This window comes from Pseudorca crassidens, chromosome 4 (assembly GCF_039906515.1).
Source record: "Pseudorca crassidens isolate mPseCra1 chromosome 4, mPseCra1.hap1, whole genome shotgun sequence".
NCBI classification, from domain to species: domain Eukaryota; kingdom Metazoa; phylum Chordata; class Mammalia; order Artiodactyla; family Delphinidae; genus Pseudorca; species Pseudorca crassidens.
The window spans coordinates 110,576,731-110,600,437 of NC_090299.1; the positions used below are offsets into that span (position 1 = coordinate 110,576,731).

The window sequence follows — 23,707 nt, forward strand, 5'->3', positions numbered from 1 at the left end:
ATGTTGTCACAGCGACCAGAAGATGCGCTTCTTCCTAAGATAAGCAATAAGCACGTATGGTTTAAGTAATGATGTGTGCACCACTCAGATAAGATAGGAAAATCACCCAGTTAGGAACATTTAATCAGGAACATTCAGCTCCAGGCTCCATAGAGTCCCCTAGCTGGTTTTTCCTTAACTGGTTATTTTCTAGCTCGTCCCTGAGGCCCTAGTCTCTGAGTTTCTTCTCCCTAAATAGACTTGAGATGTTTTTCAGTGGACCCGCCTCTCCTCGGTCCATTGTTCTTCTCCTGTGAACAGTCTCCTCCTTGAAGCCACAAAACCACTTTCCCCTAAGGGCTGTCTTTCCAGCACCACCTCCCTGAGGCCCTCCTTCAGGTCTGCTCTTGATCTTAATGTCAGTACAAAGAGGGATGGTGACGCCTCTGAGCCTCCCTCGGAGGGAGCACAGGAGCGTCACTGAAGGGGGACTAGGCAAGCTTGCAGGCTGAAGCTGCCGCTGCTGTGAGGGAGGACATCGTTCTGAAAACCGCACCCATTTTCCGGTTCCGGGTTGACCACTGAAATGTATGACTCTCAATTCAGGCACAGTGAAGATCCCAGTTATCCGCCACGGGACTGACCTTTCCACCCTCACGTCTGTCTGGTGTGCAACGCGGCCCTCGGACCCAGCTTCTGCCACTCCAGGAGTTGACTACGTTCCCAGCTCTAGGAAGGTGGACTTTGGGCCAGGTGTCACTGAGCAGGTGCGCATACAGAGGTCAAAGGCCAGATGGGTCTGATCATGTTGTCTTTAGTCTGTTCTCCAAACTCTCTGGAGGACCATAAAATACCGAAATATTATGATCTTCCCATTCTTCAAAAACACAAAGAACAAACTTAGAGAGATCTTCGACAAACTCTCCAAGTGACATTTTCAGCATCTAATATCCAGCACCATGGATTTAGGATAGAAACTGCACTAGATCGATGCAAATATCTAGAAACAAAACACCTACGGTATGTGATACAGAGATGATCATTTTATGGATTTAAAAAATTTACTTTAAGACCACCGAAGAAAGGCAAATTGTCACCTTTGCCCTAATCTCCCAAAGGCAAATGAGTGCTGGCTGGTGAACATCCTTTAAGATTTGCTTTGATTTTCCCTCTCTTTTTTAATTAGAAAAAAAATTTAATTTTTTAAAAGTTAAAGGTATAATTGACATATAACGTTATATTAGATTCAGGTGTACAACATAATGATTCAATATTTGTATATATTGTGAAATGAACACCACAGTAAGTCTAGTTAACATCCTGATTTCTCTTCTAGTATTGCACCTTGACCATCTTGGATGACACTCAATATCCTGTGATTGAAGGGCTGGAGACATTTGTGGTTTTCCTCAGCTCAGCACAAGGGGCCGAACTGACCAAACCCTTCCAGGCTGTCATTGCAATTAATGACACATTCCAGGACGGTAAGAGATTGGGGATGCCAGCTGGTGGTTCAGGCCAGATTTCTATTTTTTCCTTAACATCCATGTATATGACATTGGAACTCATTCACATTTTCATTCAAGAAATGTGTGTGTGTGTGTGTGTGTGTGTGTACATGAGTACATGCACACGCACAGTTTTACATAGAAATATGGGACAGAAACAGTCATTCATGTTTCTGGCATCTGCGAGGCACAAAACGATGTATGGCATACTTTAGAGATATTCCAGGTTCAGTTCCAGGCCACCACATTAAAGTGAACATTGCAATAAGGCAAGTCAGATGAATTTGTTAGTTTCCCAGTGTATATAAAAGTTTACATTATACTGTAGTCTATTAAGTGTGCAATAGCATTATGTCTAAAAAACAATGTGCATACCTTATTTAAAACATTTTGTTGCTAAAAAGTGCTAATTATCATCTGAGCCTTCAGCAAATCATAATCTTTTTGCAGTAGTAACGTCAAAGATCACTGATCACAATCACCATAACAGATACAATAATAATGAAAAAGTTTGATATATTGGGAGAGTTACCAACCTGTAACACAGAGACACAAAGTGAGCAAATGCGGTTGGAAAAATGGCCCTGATAGACTTGTTCAAGGCAGGGTTGCCACAAATCTTCAATTTGTAAAAAACATAGTATCTGCAAAGTGAAGTGCAACCAGGTATGCCTGGTTGAGTTGTGTCTTCAAGAAGCTCAAGGTCTAGTTAGGGGATCAGATTCTTAGATAGAAAAAAAATAATATATTATGATAAATGACTTAATAGTGTGATAAATCCAGTAGTGTAGGGGCAGAAGGGACTGAACAGTAACTATGCGTGCAAGAATCATAGAAGATTTCACAAAGGAGGTGATATTTAAACAGAGTCTTCAGGTGTGGTAGGAGTTAGTTTATCTAATGGATAATAAAATAAAACTTTGTTAAATGGAGAGCTATAGTATACATAAGGTATAAAATTTTGAAAGACACATATTTGGAGAACAGTGAGATGCTTACTTTTGCTTTGAGCCTGGCAGGAGGTGAATGGAAGAAAATGAAATGGAAAGACAGGTTGGAGACAAGTTCTAAGAGGTCTTATGTTCCAACGTCAGGAATTTGTAGGTAAAGGGGAGCAGCAGATGCTTCTGAGCAGAGGAGTGGTGTGATTTTTGTTTGAGGAAACTAATACTGGCCGTCTTATGGGTGATGTGCAGGAATGAATAGACACAAGTACCTGTACAAAAATATGAGTCCCCACTGAAGAACTGACCTAAGCAACAAGAGGATGACCAGGATAGGACTTCCCCAGTTCTTCAGGGGAAGAACTGATGAAATCTGGAATTGTCAGATTCTAGAGTTGGGTGGAGAAGATCAAGTTCAACTTTCACCTCAAGCAGGAGGACCCTCGTCAGCATCCCTGGTGATGAATAGAGAGTCCATGATTAAACTCTTCAGTGACTACAGCGTCACCAAAGAAGGAACTGGCAGCCCAGCAGGGCAAGCTTTAATTTTTTGTATTTAAATAACCTATTCATTTATGTAGTAAAAAGAGCAAACAGCAAAAAAGGTATACTATGAAAATTGTCTTCCTTCTACCCCTGGCTCCAAACCTTCCAGCTCCCCTCCCTGAAGACAACTATTTTAACCAGTTTTTTGTTATATATTTGCATATATCCAAAGTAGTATGTTATTTTAGACTTAGGTTTATTGAGGTCTAACTTACATAAGTTAAAATTCACCCACCACCACAATCAAGATGTTGAACCGTTCCAGCATCCTACAAAATTCTCTCGTGTCCCTTTGTAGTCAACCTCTCCCCATCCCAAGCTCTGGCAACTATTGAGCTGTTTTCTGTCCCTGAAGTTTTGCCATTTCCAGAATGTCATAGAAATGGAATCATGTAATAGCACCTTGAATCTCGCTTCTTTCACTTAGAACACTGCATTTGAGAGTCTTCCATGTTATTGTAAATATGAGTGTTCATTCCCTTTATTGCTGAGTAGTTTCTGGTGTGAATATAGGTTTTCATTTCTCTGGAGTCAATACTTAGGAGTGGGGCTGCTGGGTCATATGGGTAAGTGTTCGTTTAACATTATTAGAAAGAGCCAGCCTGTTTTCCAAAATGGTTGTAACTACTTTGCATTACCTCCAGCGTTGTATGAGAACCACATCAGGTTTTTGTGGGGCTTTTTAGTTATTCCAGTAGGTGTGTAGTGAACGACTAATGACATTGCTCTCTTTTCAGGTGATTACTTGCCATCCATGTATCTTTTTGACAGAGTATTTTTCAAATATTTTCCCTATTTTTTAAGTTGGGTTTTCTCCTCTATTACTGCATTGCTGTAGATTCTGGACAAAGATTTGGTTTTTTGCAAATATTTTATCCCAATCTGTTGCTTGTTTTTGTTCTCTTAACAATATCTTTTGAAGAGCAAGCGTTTTTTACTTTTAAGTGTTCCCATTTATCGATATTTCTGTTACAGATTGTGCTTTCGGTGTTGTATGTAAGAAATCTTTGCCTAAGCCAAGGTTACAAAGATTTTCTCCTATGTCCACTTCTGGAAGTTTCGTAGTTCTAAGTTTTATATTTAGGTTTATGATTCACAAAATGGTAACTTTTTAACCATGAACAAGATAATAACAATTATACTGTTTTATGTTGCATGTTACCTCAGAGTTTACAGAGTCATCTATTAAACATTATCTCATTTTCTCATAATCCCGTCGTTTTACTCTTATTTCTATTTTGTGGCTAAGGAGACTGAGAATCAGGGAAGTAAACATACACCCAAAGTCTAGTAAATGGAGGAACCGGCGTGCATTCTAGGACTTTTGGCTCCAAGTTCATACTCTTTGCACTAGGTTCTATTTGGTGCAGTTGGAGAATATGTGGGACTTTTTTTTCCTTAAAGAAGTTAAAAAAGAAGAAAAAGGGAAATTCATTTATTCTTTTTATTCTTGGAAAGGCTTCTTATTCTTTTACATGAAAGGATAGTTAATTCCCTTCTGATGAAGTGGAAAGTGAATGGAAAGTCAGAAATCCTGAAATATAATCCCCGCCCACCACTTCCTTGCTCAGTGGCTAAGGTTACTGAGCCTCCGATAAGATTGTTGTAAGGATTAAATTAGTTAAAATATGTGAAAATACCTACCATAGTACCTGGCACGTAGTAGATTTTATTACATGTTAATTTCTTTTCTTCCTGATGCACCTGTAATTTGACACACTTGCCAGTGGGACTCCAGTAACACACACAAACTTCATTGCACTCTGATCAACATAGAAGATTCCATTTAGATTATCCTTGCATTCTATTGACGGGCATTAGGGTTGCAAACTTAGAAAATGAATATGTTAAATAAAATATCACCTTTCAGGAAGACTACAACAATATATATTCATTCAAGATATTTATCACAGAGAAAGGAATCTGCAAATCTATTTCAGTAACCCATTGCAGTGTTCACCAATTATCTCTGTTGGTTATCCTTCCCAGTAACTGATGGCTTTCGTTGAGTCCCTTCAATGTGCACATTCTAGGGTAGAAAGATCTCTAATTACTTTACCTCTAATCCTCTCCAACTTGTGAAATTGAGGTTAAATAACTTAAAATCACACAGAGAGGATGTGAGGGAGTGAGAGTTAAAGCCCAGGTCTATTCTGTGCGAGTCCAGCCTTCTGGTTTTATGCTCTACCATGCTGACTTTTCATTTTGCAGTTTTAGCTGGCCACTGCCGCTCTATGTAACAATGCTTAATGTCACTCAAGATCCTTATAGAGTCAGCTTCCAGCCTTTCAAAGTGACCTTAGCGCCTTTTATCTTACTCCACCGGGCTGATTTCAGGCCCTTAAATCATCTAAGTAGCTCATCTCAGAACATTTTCTGTTTTCACCTTTGTCTTCTGCTCTGATACCTGGAATTAGACTTTGGTGTTGCCCTGAAGACTGCTGAGCAAGGCAAGAAAGGCCTTGTAGCCGCTGCTGCACCGCACCCCTGTGTATGTATGTAACTGTGTCCCACCTACTCATTAACTCAAAGAACCAGAGCCGGGATTTTTCCTAAACCTCAGACTTAACCATCACCAATAAAGAGGCCACTGCATTCCAGGCAGTTGGTGTCTGCACTCACTTTGTCAGTTACTAAGAAGATTAGCGGGGAACAGCGTTGGTTGACAGTTTCCATGCCTAAGACTGGTGCCCAGCACTTGGGTTACTGAGTAGTATAGAGCAGAGTCCTGAAATGTATTTCAAAACACAAGACTTACACAAATAAGAAGATAACTACAAATTGATTTTCTCAGAGAGGTGTTGACAATAGTGCATGATACCCACTGCGAACCCATAAGCCTTCACAGAGTGGTTTCCATTTCCCATTCATATACCTCATCCATGTGGAAAGCGAAGGGGTTCTGCAGTCAGGCAGAAATGACACCCCACGGACGGCACCCCTACTTCCTGTAGAGACTGCAGTGCCTTGCAGGGTTGTCAAGAAGAGGATGAGAAATGATGTGTATGGAAGCCCTTAACACAATGCCTGACCCGGGCTGGGCCCTTTGTATGCCATAACCCCATGCAGATAAATGTCTCCAAACCCACCCATTGCCTGTCCATTGGCTCTGCTTGTCTCCCACTGAACTGGGGGCTCCTTAAAAGCAGGACTTTTCCCAGAAAGCAATCATGAGGAGTGTTTACCCACTGCTTTCTTTTCTTTTCTTTTCCTTTTTTTTTTTTTAAGCAGATAGGCATAGGAGTAAAGGTTAATACATGTTACATAGAGGGAAAGGAGTCTTACATCTCAAGAGGAATCTGGGGTTGATTAATACATGACAAAACCCAAACATTACCACTTAGCTTTTAACTCACCTCCAACTTGATGCCTGTCAGACCAGCAAGAAAAATCAATCCAAAGCATTAGATAAAATCTGCCATGAGTAGAAAAGCTTTCTTGCTTGTGTTGCTTTTTACCTGGCAACAAGCTTCCTTCTTGTCCTCATGCAAGGTCATGTCATTCCCACCCACCTCTTAATAGCACTGGATAGAAAGAGCCCCAAATGAGTAATGTGCAGGACCTGATACCAAAGTCACTCATCTTCTTTTTAGAGGTATCTTCTGGGTTTTTCTTTAGTGATAAATGGTAACTGTTAGGCTTAGCTCAGATAATGGATTTGTTTTATATTTGCTAATGTCAACAGTTCTGAGCAGTGGACAGGCTGGAGGCAAAGAGAGCTTTCTACATATTGACTTGCAGAGAGCTTGGTGCTCACCCCTTCTGTTCCTTCCTTTCAGGTTGGGCAGGGCACATCCAGGACGTAGCCAGGAAATAGGCGGCTATAGCTTTGAGGTCAGCTTCCTGCAGCCCCAAACGCTAATTTGACATATGACTGGATGGACTACCTCTTTGTATTGTCCATTAAGAAAATAATAACCAGCACTCAACAAAACGTTGGTCTCGAAAGGGGACATGTCTTAATGCAGAATATTACTTAAAGCCTTGTAGAAAGTAAGGAAGAAACACTGATCCATTATTATTATTTTTTTATACTTGAATCATTCCAATTTTTATTTATATGTCTGCACACGTAGAAACATGATCCATTATATTGAGAAGCCTGGAGATAGGGGGCAACACAGACCATAATAAAATAATTTCTACCCAAATTTGAGTGCCTGCTGTTTGCCAGGTCCTGTATTGAGCACCATGCATACCTAATCTCATTCAATTCAATCCTCCCAATAATTTTACAAGTTAGATATTAACATTTCCAATTTACGTATTTGAAAAAACCCAAGGCTCAGAAAATCTCAGTAACTTGCCCTGTGTCATTCCGCTAATACGTAGCAGGGCTGGGATGGAAATTCAGACGCGCTTATTCCAGAGCCCTCGTTTTTAACCACCATTTGGCTACGGTCCTTCCCTAAAGTCAGATGAGGCCATGTGAGTTGTTAAAGAAGAGGTAACCCCACAGCAGTAGTCACAGACTGGGGCCCACTGGCCAAATTCAGCTTATGGATGTGTTTTGCTTGGCTCCAATAGTTTGGACCTGCATGGAATCTCTTTTAACTGTTTTAATTGCTTGCTATTTTAAAATTGAGGAGCTATGACACAAAAATGCAGATCTCTGATTTTGTTTGAAAATAGGAAGACCTGCCAACAAAAGAACGAAGCTGAGGGGCAAAGCCCCCTTTAAACGTGACCTGCTCCTTCCTCTTTACCGATGTCCCTGCTCTTCCCTTTTGTCTGCCTGGCCCAGGACCAACGTGAGTGGCCACTTCTCATCAGGCTTGCACTGCTGTTTTCCTTTTTGGTAGCCTTAGAAGGAACATGAACTTTTCTGGGTCTTCAGGTCTCTATCAGGATTTTCCACGTGGCCCATTTCTTTATTTGCATCGCCTGTCTGTATTTGAGATGGTGACTATTGTAAGAAAGAAGCTGAGCAGAAACTGGTGCAAACTTGATTTGTTCTCTTTTGCTGGAACTATACTCACAGCGGAAGCAGTTCCCTTGTCCTGAGAGTAGCAGCCAGGCCTTGAAATCTGCTGACTGCTTGTAGTTTATCAGCCTCTGGTGGCCCTTAGTGGAGCTGTCCTGCCAACTGGCTGCCAGTCCTGCCAAGTGGCAGCCAGCTCCCTCAGCATCCCACTAACGATGCCTCCGTCTTTCCTTCTGCTCACCCAGTGCCCAGCATGCAGTTTGCCAAGGATTTGCTCCTAGTGAAGGAGAAGGAGGGTGTCCTACACGTACCCATCATTCGGAGTGGGGACCTGAGCTACGAGTCTTCAGTGAGGTGCTATACTCAGGGCCATTCAGCTCAGGTCATGGAGGACTTTGAGGACAGAAGAAACACAGACTCTTCACGGATTACGTTTCTCAAAGGGGAGAAAGTAAGTGGATTCCTGGTGGCTGAAGAATGGGATTCCCTCCTTCCCTGATGCTTTTATTTGTCCATGGTGAAGTAATTTAGACAAATTCTGAACATCCTAGGAAGTTTCTAATTAACCGTTCATTCTTTTAATAATGTCATCTCTTCTATGTGGTTGTCTTCTTTGTCTCCCATTTATGACCAAATACCTATGTCATTGGCTGAGCTGGGATATTTAGATGATGTAGATCATTTTTGGAATTTAGCAGAATCAAATGACTGGGGACTCCTCTTAATTTGAACCTACATGGGAGATGAACACACTCCACTAATGTTATCTGGAGAAGGAGGAGACAGTTCTCTAATACCTGGGCCCCTGTTCCAGGGCAACACACGTTCTGGCATAGGACCAATAGTACAGGACTGAACACCTGTTCAGTTGAGCACATTCAAGACAGTGGAGTATTCTCTTGGCAATATAATGAAAAATGATACGTACGGACACAAGAACTCCTGAGAAACTCCAGTCACTAAGTGTGGCTGCATCAGACTCAAAGCTTGCAACCTCAGTGTGTATATCCAAAGCATCTATTGAATGAGAATCATATTTCTCCATTACTGGATCTCAGTTTCAGATGATTGAGTCAGTTGAACCCTTTGTTTCAAGGCATGCAGTCCCCATTGGTCAGTTCAAGGCCCTTCTCTTTATTTTGTTGATTTACTCATTTCCTTTTACCCCTACTCTGCAGCCACATTCCCTTCCCCACCTCAGAGGAAATCAATCGATTGTGCTTAATGTGTATCTCTCTTATTTTCTATTTGTTCTTAAGAAGTGTCTGGTTCTTTACGTATATAATTTTTATTTCTAAAACTGCTACTGTGTTATACTTTTTCGAATGTTTTCTGCGTTTACTCAGCACTATGTTTTAGTACCTGTGCATGTCATTTATGTGTCTATCTAATCTGTTGCTTCAAACTGTTGCCTAGCATTTCATGATGGGCCTTTACTACCTTTTACCCATTCACTCTCAGCAATAGACAGTGAAGACCCTCAGTTTTAGTGCCCGGTCACCTCCTATCATGCTGCCACCACGGACAGTGCTGCAGTGCAAATCCTCTTATATGTCCACTTACACACCCGAGTGGGGATTTCTTTGGATAAAAACTCAGCAGCAAAATTTCTGGACCACAGGGCATGAAAGTACTTAATTTGAAAAAATAATATCAGAATACTTTGCAAAGTGTCACTAGCAGTACATGAGTGTTGCTAAAACCCTACATACTCTTCAACACTTTTTCAATTACTCATCTTTTAATGTTTACTAATCTGGTATGTATAAAGTTGTATCTCATTTTAATTTGCATTTCTCTAATACTATATTATATGCTTGTTAGTTCATTGAGTTTCTCTTATGAAAATCTATTATTTTTATCCTTTGTTCCTTATTTTATTGTATTGCTGTCATTTTCTTACTGATTTGCAGTGCTTCCTTGTATATTCTAAATATTGATCTTAATATTAATAATCCTAAATAGTAACATTAATCCTTGCCGGTGTTTAGATGTTTTAGATATCATAAACATAGTGCCTTTCTCTGTCACTCATCTAGTACCTTTGCCCTTGGTGTTCTTAGTTGAACAGAAATCTTTGTTTTGATATAAGCAAACGTGTGAAATTTTTGCCTTATGATTAGTTCTTTTGAAGTTTAGCATAAAAAGACTTTACACATCCCAGGTCACCCGAGATTCTCCCTCCATTCTTTACCACCAAAAAAATAAAAATAAAAAATCGATAGCGTCCTTATTTGAGACTCTCAAGTCTTTCACACCTTCATGACTCATAAAAGCCCTGTCTTAGTTATGTATTTTATGGGAATTTTACTGTTGACAGGTTGAAATACGTGTTTAAAACACATATAAATACTATAAATACAATCTTCAGCTTTGAGTCTGCATGTCTGTATTTGTTTTAAGTTCAGAAGAGGATTCTCTGCCTATCCAAGAGGCAGTTTGTAGTTAAATAAAATTATAAAGAAAATACAGCTTAGGGCTTCCCTGGTGGCACAGTGATTGAGAGTCCGCCTGCCAATGCAGGGGACACGGGTTCGTACCCCGGTCCAGGAAGATCCCACATGCCGCGGAGTGGCTGGGCCCGTGAGCCATGGCCGCTGAGCCTGCATGTCTGGAGCCTGTGCTCCGCGGTGGGAGAGACCACAACGGTGAGAGGCCTGCGTACCGCAAAAAATAAATAAATAAATAAAATGTTGTGACCTTATTTTACGTTTTGCCAAGAAGACAAGTCCTCAGTAGAGAATATTCAGTTTGGGAAGCGCTTGAGTTCTTTTCATCCAACAGGGATTTAGATTGTGTTCTCAGACATTCAGTTCTCAGTTTTCAGATGAGCCACCATTCGGCAACACATTTGAGAGTTCTGTAGCTTTTAAAGGTGTCTTTAGCCTAACAGGAAGGCTTTCTGAGTTCCTTATACGATTCTTCAATTTTCACAAAGGAAAAGGAATATCATTCAACTCTCCAGGAAGTCTAATCCATATGTTAAACCCTCACCATCAGAAATCTACCAACATAACATGTACAAAGGTACAGATGAGCCCAGGCAAAATGTGGGAAAGCACACAGATGTTCTACAGATGCTTTTTAGTGATTCATTTTGTTGTTTTTCATAACTCATGACCAATAATTCAAAATCGTTTGGAATGTTTAATACAAGTCTCCACATACAGGTAGGTCCACTCAGGCATGAACTGTTAAACATTCTATTTTATAAATGAAACGGGATATTTTTGAATCTGTGTTGACTCTTTGATGCTACAAAGAAGGAAAATCATTTTCTAGGGAAAGCCAAGCAAATTATTGATATCTCACTGCAAATTTTACTCTTTCTTGTGCCCTTGGCTCTAGATGAAGAACTGTACTGTCTATATCCACGATGACTCCATGTTTGAGCCTGAGGAACAGTTCAGGGTCTACCTTGGCCATCCTCTTGGGAACCACTGGAGTGGAGCCAGAGTTGGAAAGAATAACATGGCCACCATCACCATATCCAATGATGAAGATGGTAATGGAAGAAATTGCCTTTAGTTACTCTTAGGTTGATGGGACATGAACGGATGCTTTACCAATAACATAATTATAGGTGTTTTGAAAAATAAAAGCACTATACAAGTGTCTACTGATAACAGTCTTAGAGTATCTATATAAAATATTGGCAGCAAATGATCACCGTCTACAGAGCTCCAGTATTTTAAATCACATTGTTCTCTACCACATCACCAAGAGATAGAGAGCAAGTATGGTTAAACGCTAGGACAGAGATGCTAAGACAGACGGAGAATAAAAATGTTTAAGTCACTGCAATTCAAGAGCAGGATTGGAAATACAATCAGAATCAGTTGAGTCCAATGAACTGATTTAAAACGCTGCCACCTTTCTGGAAAAGTCTAATTTCTCAGTTTTCTTCTCTCTAATTGATTTGGCCTACTCACCTAAAAAAACTTAAATTCTTTAGTCAGGTGTCAGCAAAGAGTGACCCAGGCACCAAAGAAAACAAAATCTGTTTCAAATAGGGACATAATTGTTTTACTAAAATAGGTATTTTAATAAATGGACAATAAAACTACAAATAGTAACAGCTGTTTTTATTGAATATTGACTGTATACTAAGAACCATTCTAAGCATATAATACTATTTCATTTCATTTCATTCTGACAGTAGCCCCTTGAGGTAGGTGTTATTATCCCTATATTATAGGGAAAGAAATTGAACCTCAGCACAGTTATACAATTTACGTTCTTAGTTACACAGCTGTAAGCAACAAAAGTGCATGTAGAACCTTATTTTATCAGATTCTAGAATCTACGCAAGAGTCAGTGAGACTCTTAGGGTTTCTAATATTAAAATAGGGACTAACTTGGACATTGGGAAAAAAGCAAAAAAGCCAGCCTTGAAGTTGAATTAGCCCTTTACCCAAGGAGACTCAGGTTCAAATCCTGAACCTCTCCTGTTCACGCAGAAAAAGTGAACCTCTCCTGTTCACACAGAAAACCCAGTGACTGAAGCTCAGAGAAGCAACAAGTTCACACTGTTACAGTGACATACCTCAATTTCAAAGAGTGCACACGGTAACAACTATGAAGTCTAAAATGAAGCATATCTTCTACAATTAGGAAGAACTGATTTTCTGAGAGAGAAAGAGGGAAGTGAACATAGAGACATCAGAAATTTCTGAAAGAGTCTATATTTTAAGTGGTATAAGATTTGTAATTGCTCCCAATTTTTCCATCTTCTTATCCCACTCTCTCCACCACTACTACGTTGCCCTTCGTCATGAGAATATAATACGAAAGAAGGTATAATTTGAATTTTTTTAAAAAATCAACAATTAATCGTTCCATAGCAATGAGGATAGTACCTCAAATCAGATTGTGTTAGGAAATCTTGTGTTCCTGAATTATTGTTGTAGCTGGTCACTATAACTACTCATCCTTAACTAAATAACCTGTGAGAAGTTAGGAAAAGCTAAGCATTGGGGAGCTGAGAGCACTGGGAGGGAGGATCCAAAAGATCAGAGATGGGCTTCCCTGGTGGCGCAGTGGTTGAGAGTCCACCTGCCGATGCAGGGGACACGGGTTCGTGCCCCGGTCCAGGAAGATCCCACAGGCTGGGCCCGTGAGCCATGGCCGCTGAGCCTGCGCGTCCGGAGCCTGTGCTCCACAACGGGAGAGGCCACAACAATGAGAGGCCCGCGGACCGCAAAAAAAAAAAAAAAGATCAGAGATTTGGTACATTTAAGCAGTATATAAATGAAAAGGAGTTGGTTCATAGAATCAGTCAATAGATATTTATCAAGGGCTTAACTGTGTCTCTGTCCCTTGATAAATTGTGCAGATTTAAAAACATGCTGTGAGCTATAATGCCTAGATGGAAACTTGGACATCATGCATCTCAAACTGCTTAAAAATATTTCTTCCACTATATTGTTTTTAATAAGAAATATGTGAGAAACAACTCCTGCAGAATCACAGAGAAATCCCTTTTTCCAAAGTATTGCTTAGGGATAAATACTGATTGATTTTTATTGACTGCAAGCTATTTTGCCTTTGTATTGTTAACTAATGTGAAAAATTCCCTCTTGTCATTAGAAGGTGTTTTCATGGGAGGTGGAATTCTTTGTCACTTTTCCAACTTGCTCTTGTTTTCCTAACCTTGTTTCCTTAAGCTCCCACCATTGAGTTTGAAGAAGCTGCATACCAAGTCCGGGAACCCTCAGGGCCAGATGCCACGGCCATTCTGAACATCAAGGTGATCCGCAGAGGGGATCAGAACAGGACGTCCAAGATTCGCTGTAGCACACGGGACGGGTCGGCCCAGTCTGGTGTGGATTATTACCCAAAAAGCCGAATCTTAAAGTTCAGTCCTGGTAATTGAATGCCAATCCCAATCTGTAGGTTTTACTTAAGAGAGAGGCAGATATCTTATATTTGAAGAAAGGAACGAGCAGAAAAATGAAAGAGAGAAACAGTATTTCCAACAGCGTGAAGTACTTATTAAGCACACATTTGAGATTGTGGGAGTCTTTAAATTTTCTAATTAGTAAAAATGGCATGGTAAAGAAAGAAAAAGGCCAAAGAAATGCTTCACTTCAGAACATCCTAGGCATTTTGGCTCATTCAAAAGGATTTTTTGTTGCTGCTGTCATTAGCCTATGATTTGGTTGAGCAAGGAGGGCACTTGATTTTTTTAAAATATACATGATTTTTTGTATATTTTTGAATGTTTGTCCTTCAGCAAACATTGGTACAAACCACTGTGCTGGGCCCCTCGGGGATTACTAAACCCAGAAGGCACAGTCTCCATGCTCAAGTGGTTTGACATCTACTAGGAGATGCTATGAAGATGAGTCAGGGAAGAAGGATGGGATTCAGGTCACAACCAGCTGTTTAACTGTCTGATATATTTATTTAATGGAAGGAATGAGACAGAGGAGGAGTTGAATTGTATGCTTGGCTTTTTCCCAGAACTTTATGGAGCAGTATAAGGTGAAAAGGCTGTTATAGAGCCTGCCACCATGTGTGATGTGCCCAGAAGTGGGCAAAAGCGATAGAAGGTCTTTTCAGAGGTGTCTTAGCAAGTGGAGGGAGAAAATGACTCCCTTGGAAATGGAGGGGTGGTCTCTGTATGTCCCTGTCACCCACCGGAGCTTCAGAGGGCTTTCGGCTCCATCCCTATGCGTCTGGTTCGTGTTTACAGGGAAGGTAGGTGCCCTTCCTCCACGTCGTCACAAGGACCTCTCTTCCAAGTGTCTTAGCTTTTTCCTTTTCTGCATAAGCATCTGGGGGAAAGGCAGGTCTTAGAAGTAACCTAGCCCAGATGTCTATAGGAGAGGAAGAAGGGCACCTTGACTACTGCCCGAGATATCTGCACCTTCCCAGAATCACTTTACAGAAAAGGAAGGGGGTTTCTAAGCTCTAACCCTCCCCATTCCAGGCTGCCAAACCTTCACATTATTGTCTTTGCAGAAATGGCCTGGTAGGTAGCCCTTGAGCTATCGGTCCCCAGGAGACAGCTTTGAAGGATGGTGTACAAGCACTCTGCCGCACAGGAGCTCATGCCTACATGTAAAGGGGAAAGAAAAGTTAGGCAAAAAACCTCATAGCCAGGGTGGAGCGTATTTTGAATCATAGATTTTTATTACCACCAGCTAGTGTCAGGCAGGGGCCATTAATCCTCATACGGCGTTGCATAGTAAATCTGCTGTACTGAGCCTCCACCACAGGTGGAATTTGACCAAGAAAACAGATTCCTCGCTTGAGATGGGGCTAACGTGATAAGCAGCCACTACATTGATAGGAAACCTCTGAAAGGAAAGGGCGTATTTCAACATAAAGCCTCAGCAGTGCCAACCTGGGCTGTCTTAAGTGGGTCACTCATGAGGACCTTTGCCCTCTTTGTTCTGTCCTTGGCGAAGGTGTGGATCATATCTTCTTTAAAGTTGAGATCCTGTCCAATGAAGACCGGGAGTGGCATGAATCGTTCTCTCTCGTCCTTGGCCCGGATGACCCAGTGGAAGCTGTTCTTGGTGATGTGACCACTGCCACAGTGACGATTCTAGACCAGGAGGTGTCAGGGAGCCTCATCCTGCCAGCGCCGCCCATTGTGAGTCTCTCAGCCCAAAGGATCGTTGCTTATGTCCTAGTAATTAGATAAGGACTTGAGAGAAGCAGGACTTCCAATGCTGCACGTCTTCATTTTTCTAACACAGTGATTTTCTTTTCTTTTTTTTGTTTAACATCTTTATTAGAGTATAATTGCTTTACAATGGTGTGTTAATTTCTGCTGTATAACATAGTGAATCAGCTGTACTTATACATGTATCCCCATATCTCCTCCCTCTTGCGTCTCCCTCCCACCCTCCCTATCCCACCCCTCCGGGTGGTCACAAAGCACCGTGCTGATCTCCCTGTGCTATGTGGTTGCTTCCCACTAGCTATCTATTTTACACTTGGTAGTGTGTATATGTCCATGCCACTCCCTCACTTCATCCCAGCTTACCCTTCCCCCTCCCCGTAACACAGTGATTTTCAACCAAGAGCGAGGGCTCTTGTCCTTTCCCCCAAATCCCTCACTCCCATCACCTCTGGGGAACACTTGACAATGTCTGGTGACATCTGTGGTTGTCATGACTGTCACACTAGGTGCTATTAGCATCTAGTGGGTGGAAGTCAGGGAAGCTGCTAAACATCCTACAATACACAGGACAACGCCAACAGCAAGGAATTATCTGGCTCAAATGTCAGTAGTGCCAAGGATGAGAAACCTTGTTTTGACGTAAGAGTGAGACCAAACCATACTGAGACCTTAGTCTGATAAAGACAGAAGGTGCAATACAATTGATCTTCTCATTTCTTTGGTGGAACCTAGAAGAGTAAAAAAGGAATATTACCCCACATCTATTATCCTACATACTCGCCACACACATAGAATTAAGTATCTGCAGAAATGTACCACCATGTTTCCCAGTTTGGGGATGAACCGAATGAACGCACCGACTTCACAGTTAAGAGGAAAATGCATAGAGGTTGCCAAGAATTTAACCCGTGATAATGAGCTAGTCTTAATAAGTCTTATAACCTCCCTCGACTAGTCTCATAGAGTAAAAGGATCATTTCAAAACGTGTCTCTTCTTTGACCATGGAAGAAATATACTACCTTTATTTACTCCTGTTATGCCAAATGTGCTACGGCATACCATTAACAATTTAATGCAACTTTAAACTAGTAACTGCCGTTTATGGTATAGTTTTAGTTACTGTGTATGGGGGGAGGGGAGAGTATTTTTCACACGAGTGATAGGGCTCTGAATTAGGAATGAGAGCAATAAGATAATAAAGCTTTTAGCTCACGGGGGAGGAAGATGTTCTCCACCATTAAAGATCTGCAGTATCTTTTAGGGATGCCTGGCCAAGTGTTGTTAAAACTTCTGCTATATTTTAAAGAATCCCTAGGAGTTACGTGATCTCCTGAATCTCTGGGGAAGGGAGCCTTGGTTCTCTGACCTTCCCGATACCCACCCCGGGCTGAAGCTTTGTTGCTCCTTTTCAGGTTGTCACACTTGCTGACTATGACCATGTGGAAGAGGTTACCAAGGAGGGAGTCAAGAAATCCCCCTCCCCGGGCTACCCGCTGGTCTGTGTCACCCCCTGCGACCCCCATTTCCCCAAGTATGCCATCATGAAGGAGCGCTGCAATGAGGCTGGCATCAACCAGACGTCCGTGCAGTTCAGCTGGGAAGTGGCCACCCCCACTGATGGCAACGGGGCCCGGTCTCCCTTTGAGACCATCACTGACAACACGCCCTTCACCAGTGTCAACCACATGGTAGGTCTGTTTGCGGAGGGAGAGACCTAGCGTTTCTCTCTGTTACTCCAACTCTATCAAATTTCTTAAGGTCCCTGCATGGCATTTGGTATAAAATAAACAAATGAGCAGGTACACAGAGTACACACACAATCTTTTTATTCTTACATATAAGGAAAGGTAATATGGTGTAGTAGAAAGAGAACTAGGCTGATAACTCAGACAACCTGTTTACAAACCTTGATTCTGTCTGTTTTTAACTACACGATGTTACGAGTTCACTTAACCTACTGAGTCTCAGTTTCCTATCTACAAAATACCAAGTCCACTTAATCCACTTGACAAGGTCATTGACACATCAGATATATAAAAGTGATCTATATTGGAGAGGGTGTGGAGAAAAGGGAACCCTCTTGCATTGTTGGTGGGAACGTAAATTGATACAGCCGCTATGGAGAACAGTATGGAGGTTCCTTAAAAAACTAAAAATAGAACTACCATATGACCCAGCCATCCCACTACTGGCATATACCCAGAGAAAACCATAATTCAAAAAGACACATGCACCCCAATGTTCATTGCAGCACTATTTACAATAGCCAGGTCATGGAAGCAACCTAAATGCCCATCGACAGATGAATGGATAAAGAAGATGTGGTACATATATACAATGGAACATTACTCAACCATAAAAAGGAACGAAATTGGGTCATTTGTTGAGACGTGGATGGATCTAGAGACTGTCATACAGAGTGAAGTAAGTCAGAAAGAGAAAAACAAATATCGTATACTAACGCATATATGTGGAGCCTAGAAAAATGGTACAGATGAACCGGTTTGCAGGGCAGGAATTGAGACACAGATGTAGAGAACTAACGTATGGACACCAAGGGGGGAAAGTGGTGGGGGGTGGGGGTGGGGGTGTGCTGAATTGGGCGATTGGGATTGACATGTATACACTGATGTGTATAAAATTGATGACTAATAAGAACCTGCTGTATAAAAAAATAAAATTAAAATTTTTAAAAAAAAATTAAAAATAAATAAAAAATAAAAGTGATCTATAAATGAAGTAAGTCAAAGATCCCAGGTAGGTACAATTAAGGATTACAGTTCTTTTCATATCTCTTACACCATTCAGTAAGGAGTAGGGTATAAACTTAAGGACATGGACCGAGGGTTCTCCCACACTTGTATGTCCATCCCAAAAGAGCCACCACATTGATGGCACATAGTAGGGACCAGTTATTAAACAAGATGAGAGGATGCTTGCTAAGTGATCAGCATTTTTCAAAGCCCTGTAAGAGGACATGAAAAGAGATTCCAAATGCAGTTGCTGTCCTCAGCAAGTTAGGAGGCCAGACCCACACGCCTGCCACCATCAGAGAGCAGTCAACAGTGGTGGTTCTCCCGACCTCAGGAAACAGTCCATCACTCTGACTCTGCCCCTTACGCCAATGAAGTTCTTCAGAGGAAGAGCTGTAAGCAGTGGAGAGTCAGGCTCCGCAGAGTATCTGGCACATAGTAAGCATTTAATAATTTTTGGCTGAAATGAGTGCCATTAATAAGTTCGGAAATCAGAAATTTCTTTCAGACTGAATTTCTCTAGATTTTTCCCTACAAACCCACCGTTTGTTCTCACTTTAAGAAGTGTCTCGTGTGGGGCTTCCCTGGTGGCGCAGTGGTTGAGAGTCCGCCTGCCGATGCAGGGGACACGGGTTCGTGCCCCGGTCCGGGAAGATCCCACATGCCGCGGAGTGGCTGGGCCTGTGAGCCATGGCCGCTGAGCCTGCGCGTCTGGAGCCTGTGCTCCACAACAGGAGAGGCCACAACAGTGAGAGGCCTGCGTACCACAAAAAAAAAAAAAAAAAAGTGCCTCGTGTGGATGGGGCCCTAGTGGAGGAGAGCTGTTAGATGTACACGGGAGGCTTTGGATAAAGCAGGTCCTTCATGTCCGTTGTCTTTGACACAGCTTAATCAGAAAGGCCAGAATATTCATTTTGCAATATAACCTAGTTTGAATTTAAATTATCTTTTTTATTATTATTAAAAATGTAAATGGCAAGACAGCGTATTGTCTCATAAGTATCTAGTTCTCTGTTCAACAAAACCATGAAGGGGTTTCATCTGATTTGAGCCAAATATACATTTGTAACAGGTACCAAGTTTATGATTTTACTTCATGTTTCAGTTTTCCTTCTTGCAATGAATTGGTGACTAACACTTTTACCCCTGTTTCCTTTGCTCTATCTTCATTTCTTCAATTATTTATTTAATACCATTGTACTGTATGCATTTTTGTAAGATGCCTCAAATCCCTTCTGAACAAAGTCCATGTATCAATAAATAAATAAAGTGTTGGCAGCTAATTAAATCATTTTAATGGAAAAATCTTCCATTTTTAATGGATTTCAGTGAAACTTGTTTCCATGAGTAGAATTTATAAGTTTGTATGATTGCTTTGTGGGAGGTCTATGGCACACAGAACTACTAATTCGTTTTTCTTATGTATTTCCCTGTGTCTATGCACTCATAACCTATAGAGTTTTGGTGACCTATGTTGCCTCTGCATGCATTGGGTTAAGCATGCTTATGGATTCTGTATGCCTGGGAGCATGAGAGAATCTGTAGAAAGACTTTCAAAGGCCAGTAGGTGCACAATATTATGTAACAACCTACATGGGAAAAGAATTTGAAAAAGAATAGATATATGTATATGTATAACTGAATCACTTTGCTGTACATCTGAAACTAACACAACATCGTTAATCAACTATACTCCAATATAAAATAAAAAGTTAAAAAAATAATAAAGTTATTATTTTTTTTAAAAGGCCAGTAGGTGTCAGAGGCCAACTTCTAACTTCAAGTCTGCATGTTATTGTAACCCTTGCAACATGTGTAGTAATTAAGTGGGAGGTGAGGGAGGGAATAGAATTAGGGAGGAAAGAAAACTAAGAACTCCTAGAAAAGAAGTATCTTTCCTCTTTATCCTGATACCATGCCCTCAGCGAAAGTGACTTGGAGGCAACCAGTCTTGCTGGAAGTGCTGAAAACCAGTTAAGTGGTTCTTATGCTGAACCTAATATATAAAGAGAACAACTGTCACAGGGAACTAGTCATCTCTGGGCTCTTGCTACACATCTGTCAACTTGTTAGTTACCTAACTTACCACCTTAGGCTCTACGTACTCACTGCTCTGTCCCTGGTGCCTGACTTCTGGTAGAAAGTCAGTACTTATGTGGTAAACGAATGGATGGATGGATAGATCAATGGATAGATAGATAGATAAGTGGACAGATGGAGGGATGGATGGGGGATGGTGTGGACTAAGAATGCTGCCTGCCATGTCAGTAAGCAAAGGATGTGACAGCCATCAGCCACGATAGCCGATGGTGCACCCTGAGGAGACTCGGGGTGAGAAAACACGGGATACTGGCCCCAGGTAGCTGAGGTGCATATCAAAGGAATGAGTTCAGTGAGCCTAAACCCTTGCATCTTCCCAAACATAGGAAAGTGCTCAATTCCTTAACTTGAGGTATCTGGTTTTCTTTACTTAAGAGTAAGCTTTTGATGTTTGAACTACTGGTCTTTTGTTGCAAAAACTCCTCTATATCCTGGCTCCCCCCACCCCCCTTGCCCCTTGGAGCAGGTCTCTCAGAATTATCCGAGTTTCTGTGTCTCAGGCTTAAGTCCTCAGTTTTGCCCGCCGAATAAAACAGAACTCAACTTTTAGGCTGTGCATTTTTTTTCAGTCGACAATAGTCTTCACAGATTACCTTGTACCAAGAATTGGGGTGGCCTATCACCCAGAAGGTACGTGTGGGGAGCTGTTGAAGTAGTGTACACGTCTGAGGTGCTTTATTCTTCCTGGTAGGTCCTGGACAGCATTTACTTCAGCCGGAGGTTCCATGTACGTTGTGTGGCCAAGGCTGTGGACAAGGTGGGCCACGTGGGGACCCCCTTGAGGAGCAACATTGTTACCATCGGAACAGGCAGTGCGATCTGCCACACCCCAGTGGTGGCTGGGACAGCCCGAGGCTTCCAGGCTCAGTCCTTCATCGCGAACTTGAAATACCTGGACGTCAAACACAAGGAGCATCCCAACAGGTCAGGCAGGCGGTTCCTTCCGCGAGGAGATGGCAGAGGGAGTCTCCAGCTATGCTTTCTGTGTTTTCTCAGATCAATGAGTGATGCTTCTGCAAAATAAGAATAGTGGTGGGGCTTCCCTGGTCGCGCAGTGGTTGAGAGTCCGCCTGCCGATGCAGGGGACACGGGTTCGTGCCCCGGTCCGGCAAGATCCCACATGTCGCGGAGCAGTTAGGCCCGTGAGCCATGGCCGCTGAGCCTGCGCGTCCAGAGCCTGTTGCTCCATAATGGGAGAGGCCACAGCAGTGACAGGCCCGCGTACCGCAAAGAAAATAAATAAATAATAGTGGTGATGAGTGCTTCAGAAAACGTTTATATTCTTTGAAGGCCCCCTAAGATCTGGCCCCTTGTTATCTTCCTAGCCTCATTTCCCTCACCTTGTCATTTTCACCTGCCAGGCCACTCACAGGGAATCATGTGTAACTTCCCAGGGCTTCATACCCTCTTAGGTGGCATGCCTCCGCCTTGTGGCTACTCCTGGCTCCAACTCTCCCCTGCTCCCTTCCACTCAGCGTCGTTAAATCCGATTGTCCCACTCTATCTAACCCATGTCATCTCTTCTAGGAACTTTTCCATCATTTCCCCCAATTTAATTTGGAAGCTCTTCCTTCCGGCTTTTCTGGTACCCATGTCTACCTCTCTCAGAGCATTATCATTATTCATTCTCTCCTTGTCGCCCCAGGAGATGATGATGGCAGGGAACATGACTGTTTATTTTGCATCCCCTCTGCCTAGAACAGTGCTTCTTGGCAGCTAAGAGGCACTAAGTATCCAGTGAGCAAATGAGTAATAACACTGTGTAAATTGTAAGTCAATGGACAGATGTGCTTTTGTTTTTTTCCCTGTGCCACTATGATTTTGTTGGAAAATGGATGCTTTCATTTTTGCACGCAAAAAAAAAGAATTCGTGTAGGTTATACATATTCATTAAACCTCATAGTATTTATGCATGTGCCTTTATGAGCAACTGAGTTCAGAGAAAGGGGTTCATTTGCATGAAAAAAAGATTTGAACGTGGAGCCAAGAATATGCAAATCCTTCTTTTTTTCTAACAGAATGAAATTCATTTTTGTTAAAAAGCAATAACAGAAGTGCCCAGGGTTACTACTGACCCCTTCCTAGCAAAAGAGCCATCCTGTTCATGTTCTGAGGTTCTGATTCCTCTTTAAAACGTGAGTCTTTTTTTCTGGGAGGCAAGCTGTAGAAACTCAAAACGCACCCTCAACAAACATGCTGAAAATATAAATTTGTGCCGTGAAAAAAATGGCAGCCCCTAAGTACAGTTCTGTTGTGTTGCAATATTTATTAAGCTCATATTTTATTTAGAATTGTGTACTACAGGCTCTGGAGAAACAAAAGAAGGGAAGGAAATGGTCCTTTGCCCTCATAGTGGAGAGGCAATATAAACAAGAGTCTGAAAGCACACAAGAAATAGCAGCCAATATAAATAAGTTACAGATTTCCTGGTCCAGAGGCACCTAAATGTGAAAGGATGGAGATCAAGGCAGAGCTTACTGCAGATTGATACCAGTGAGGCCTGGTGGTCTTGTTGGACTGCAGGGAGAGAGGGGAGGGAAGGCTCCTTAAGTTGGAGAGAGACCGTATGAATAGTGGTTTATTACTATTTCTAGGCTTTTTTCCTGGGTATGGATACTGGCCTTAGTGTTTAAGAACTCAGTGATGTCTTTTCGGCACAAATACTTAAAAAAAAAATATGCGGCGACCGCAACCTCCACAGACACTCAAGGTGACAGAGAAGGGCAGCAGTACCTATGTCAGTCACTCGGCTTTAGCTCATGAGAAACAAAGCTTCCACTTAAAGCAGAAGAAAGCTATAAAGTCATCTGTGATTGTGATGTTATCTTTTCTTGCACGCACACACAAAAAAATCTATGATTCTTGATTGCTATCAGTCCTGAGTCTGGAGGATCTCCTGGGGGCTGGAGAGAGGAGAATAACCCTACATGCACATCATACCCTCATGTTCAGCGAGAAATCCTACATGGAAAGCTTCAGAAAAGAAAAATTGGTAAATTCATTGATGAAGACAAATTGAGTTATGAGAAAGAAATGTACCATATTAACTGCTTATAGCGGGCACCTAAACACTGATTCCTACCCTATTTTTTCCCTTAGAATCCACATTTCAGTGCAGATCCCACACCAGGATGGAATGCTGCCCCTTATCTCCACCATGCCGTTGCACAACTTGCATTTTCTACTATCTGAGTCCATCTACAGACACCAGCACGTCTGCTCCAATCTCGTCACCACCCGTGACCTGAGAGGCATCTCAGGTAAGGGAAGAGTCCCCTGCTGGTTTGCCCAGCCCAGCCCAGTGCAGTGACCCTTA

General features: G+C 41.9%; 1 protein-coding gene across 2 annotated transcripts in view; it reads left to right on the plus strand.

Moving 5' to 3' along the window:
* The window catches only part of FRAS1 (Fraser extracellular matrix complex subunit 1), a 464,864-nt gene that overhangs the window by 412,737 nt on the left and 28,420 nt on the right, over positions 1 to 23,707 (plus strand). The window contains exons 57-65 of one of the 2 annotated variants that reach the window (XM_067736344.1): positions 586 to 746; positions 1,316 to 1,463; positions 8,147 to 8,352; positions 11,250 to 11,406; positions 13,568 to 13,768; positions 15,317 to 15,504; positions 16,951 to 17,226; positions 21,083 to 21,315; positions 23,491 to 23,651. In XM_067736344.1, coding sequence (XP_067592445.1) covers positions 586 to 746; positions 1,316 to 1,463; positions 8,147 to 8,352; positions 11,250 to 11,406; positions 13,568 to 13,768; positions 15,317 to 15,504; positions 16,951 to 17,226; positions 21,083 to 21,315; positions 23,491 to 23,651 — 1,731 coding nt within the window. Of the gene's footprint in view, positions 1 to 585; positions 747 to 1,315; positions 1,464 to 8,146; positions 8,353 to 11,249; positions 11,407 to 13,567; positions 13,769 to 15,316; positions 15,505 to 16,950; positions 17,227 to 17,804; positions 18,092 to 21,082; positions 21,316 to 23,490; positions 23,652 to 23,707 lie in introns of those variants that run through there. The other variant, XM_067736345.1, reaches the window with a different exon arrangement.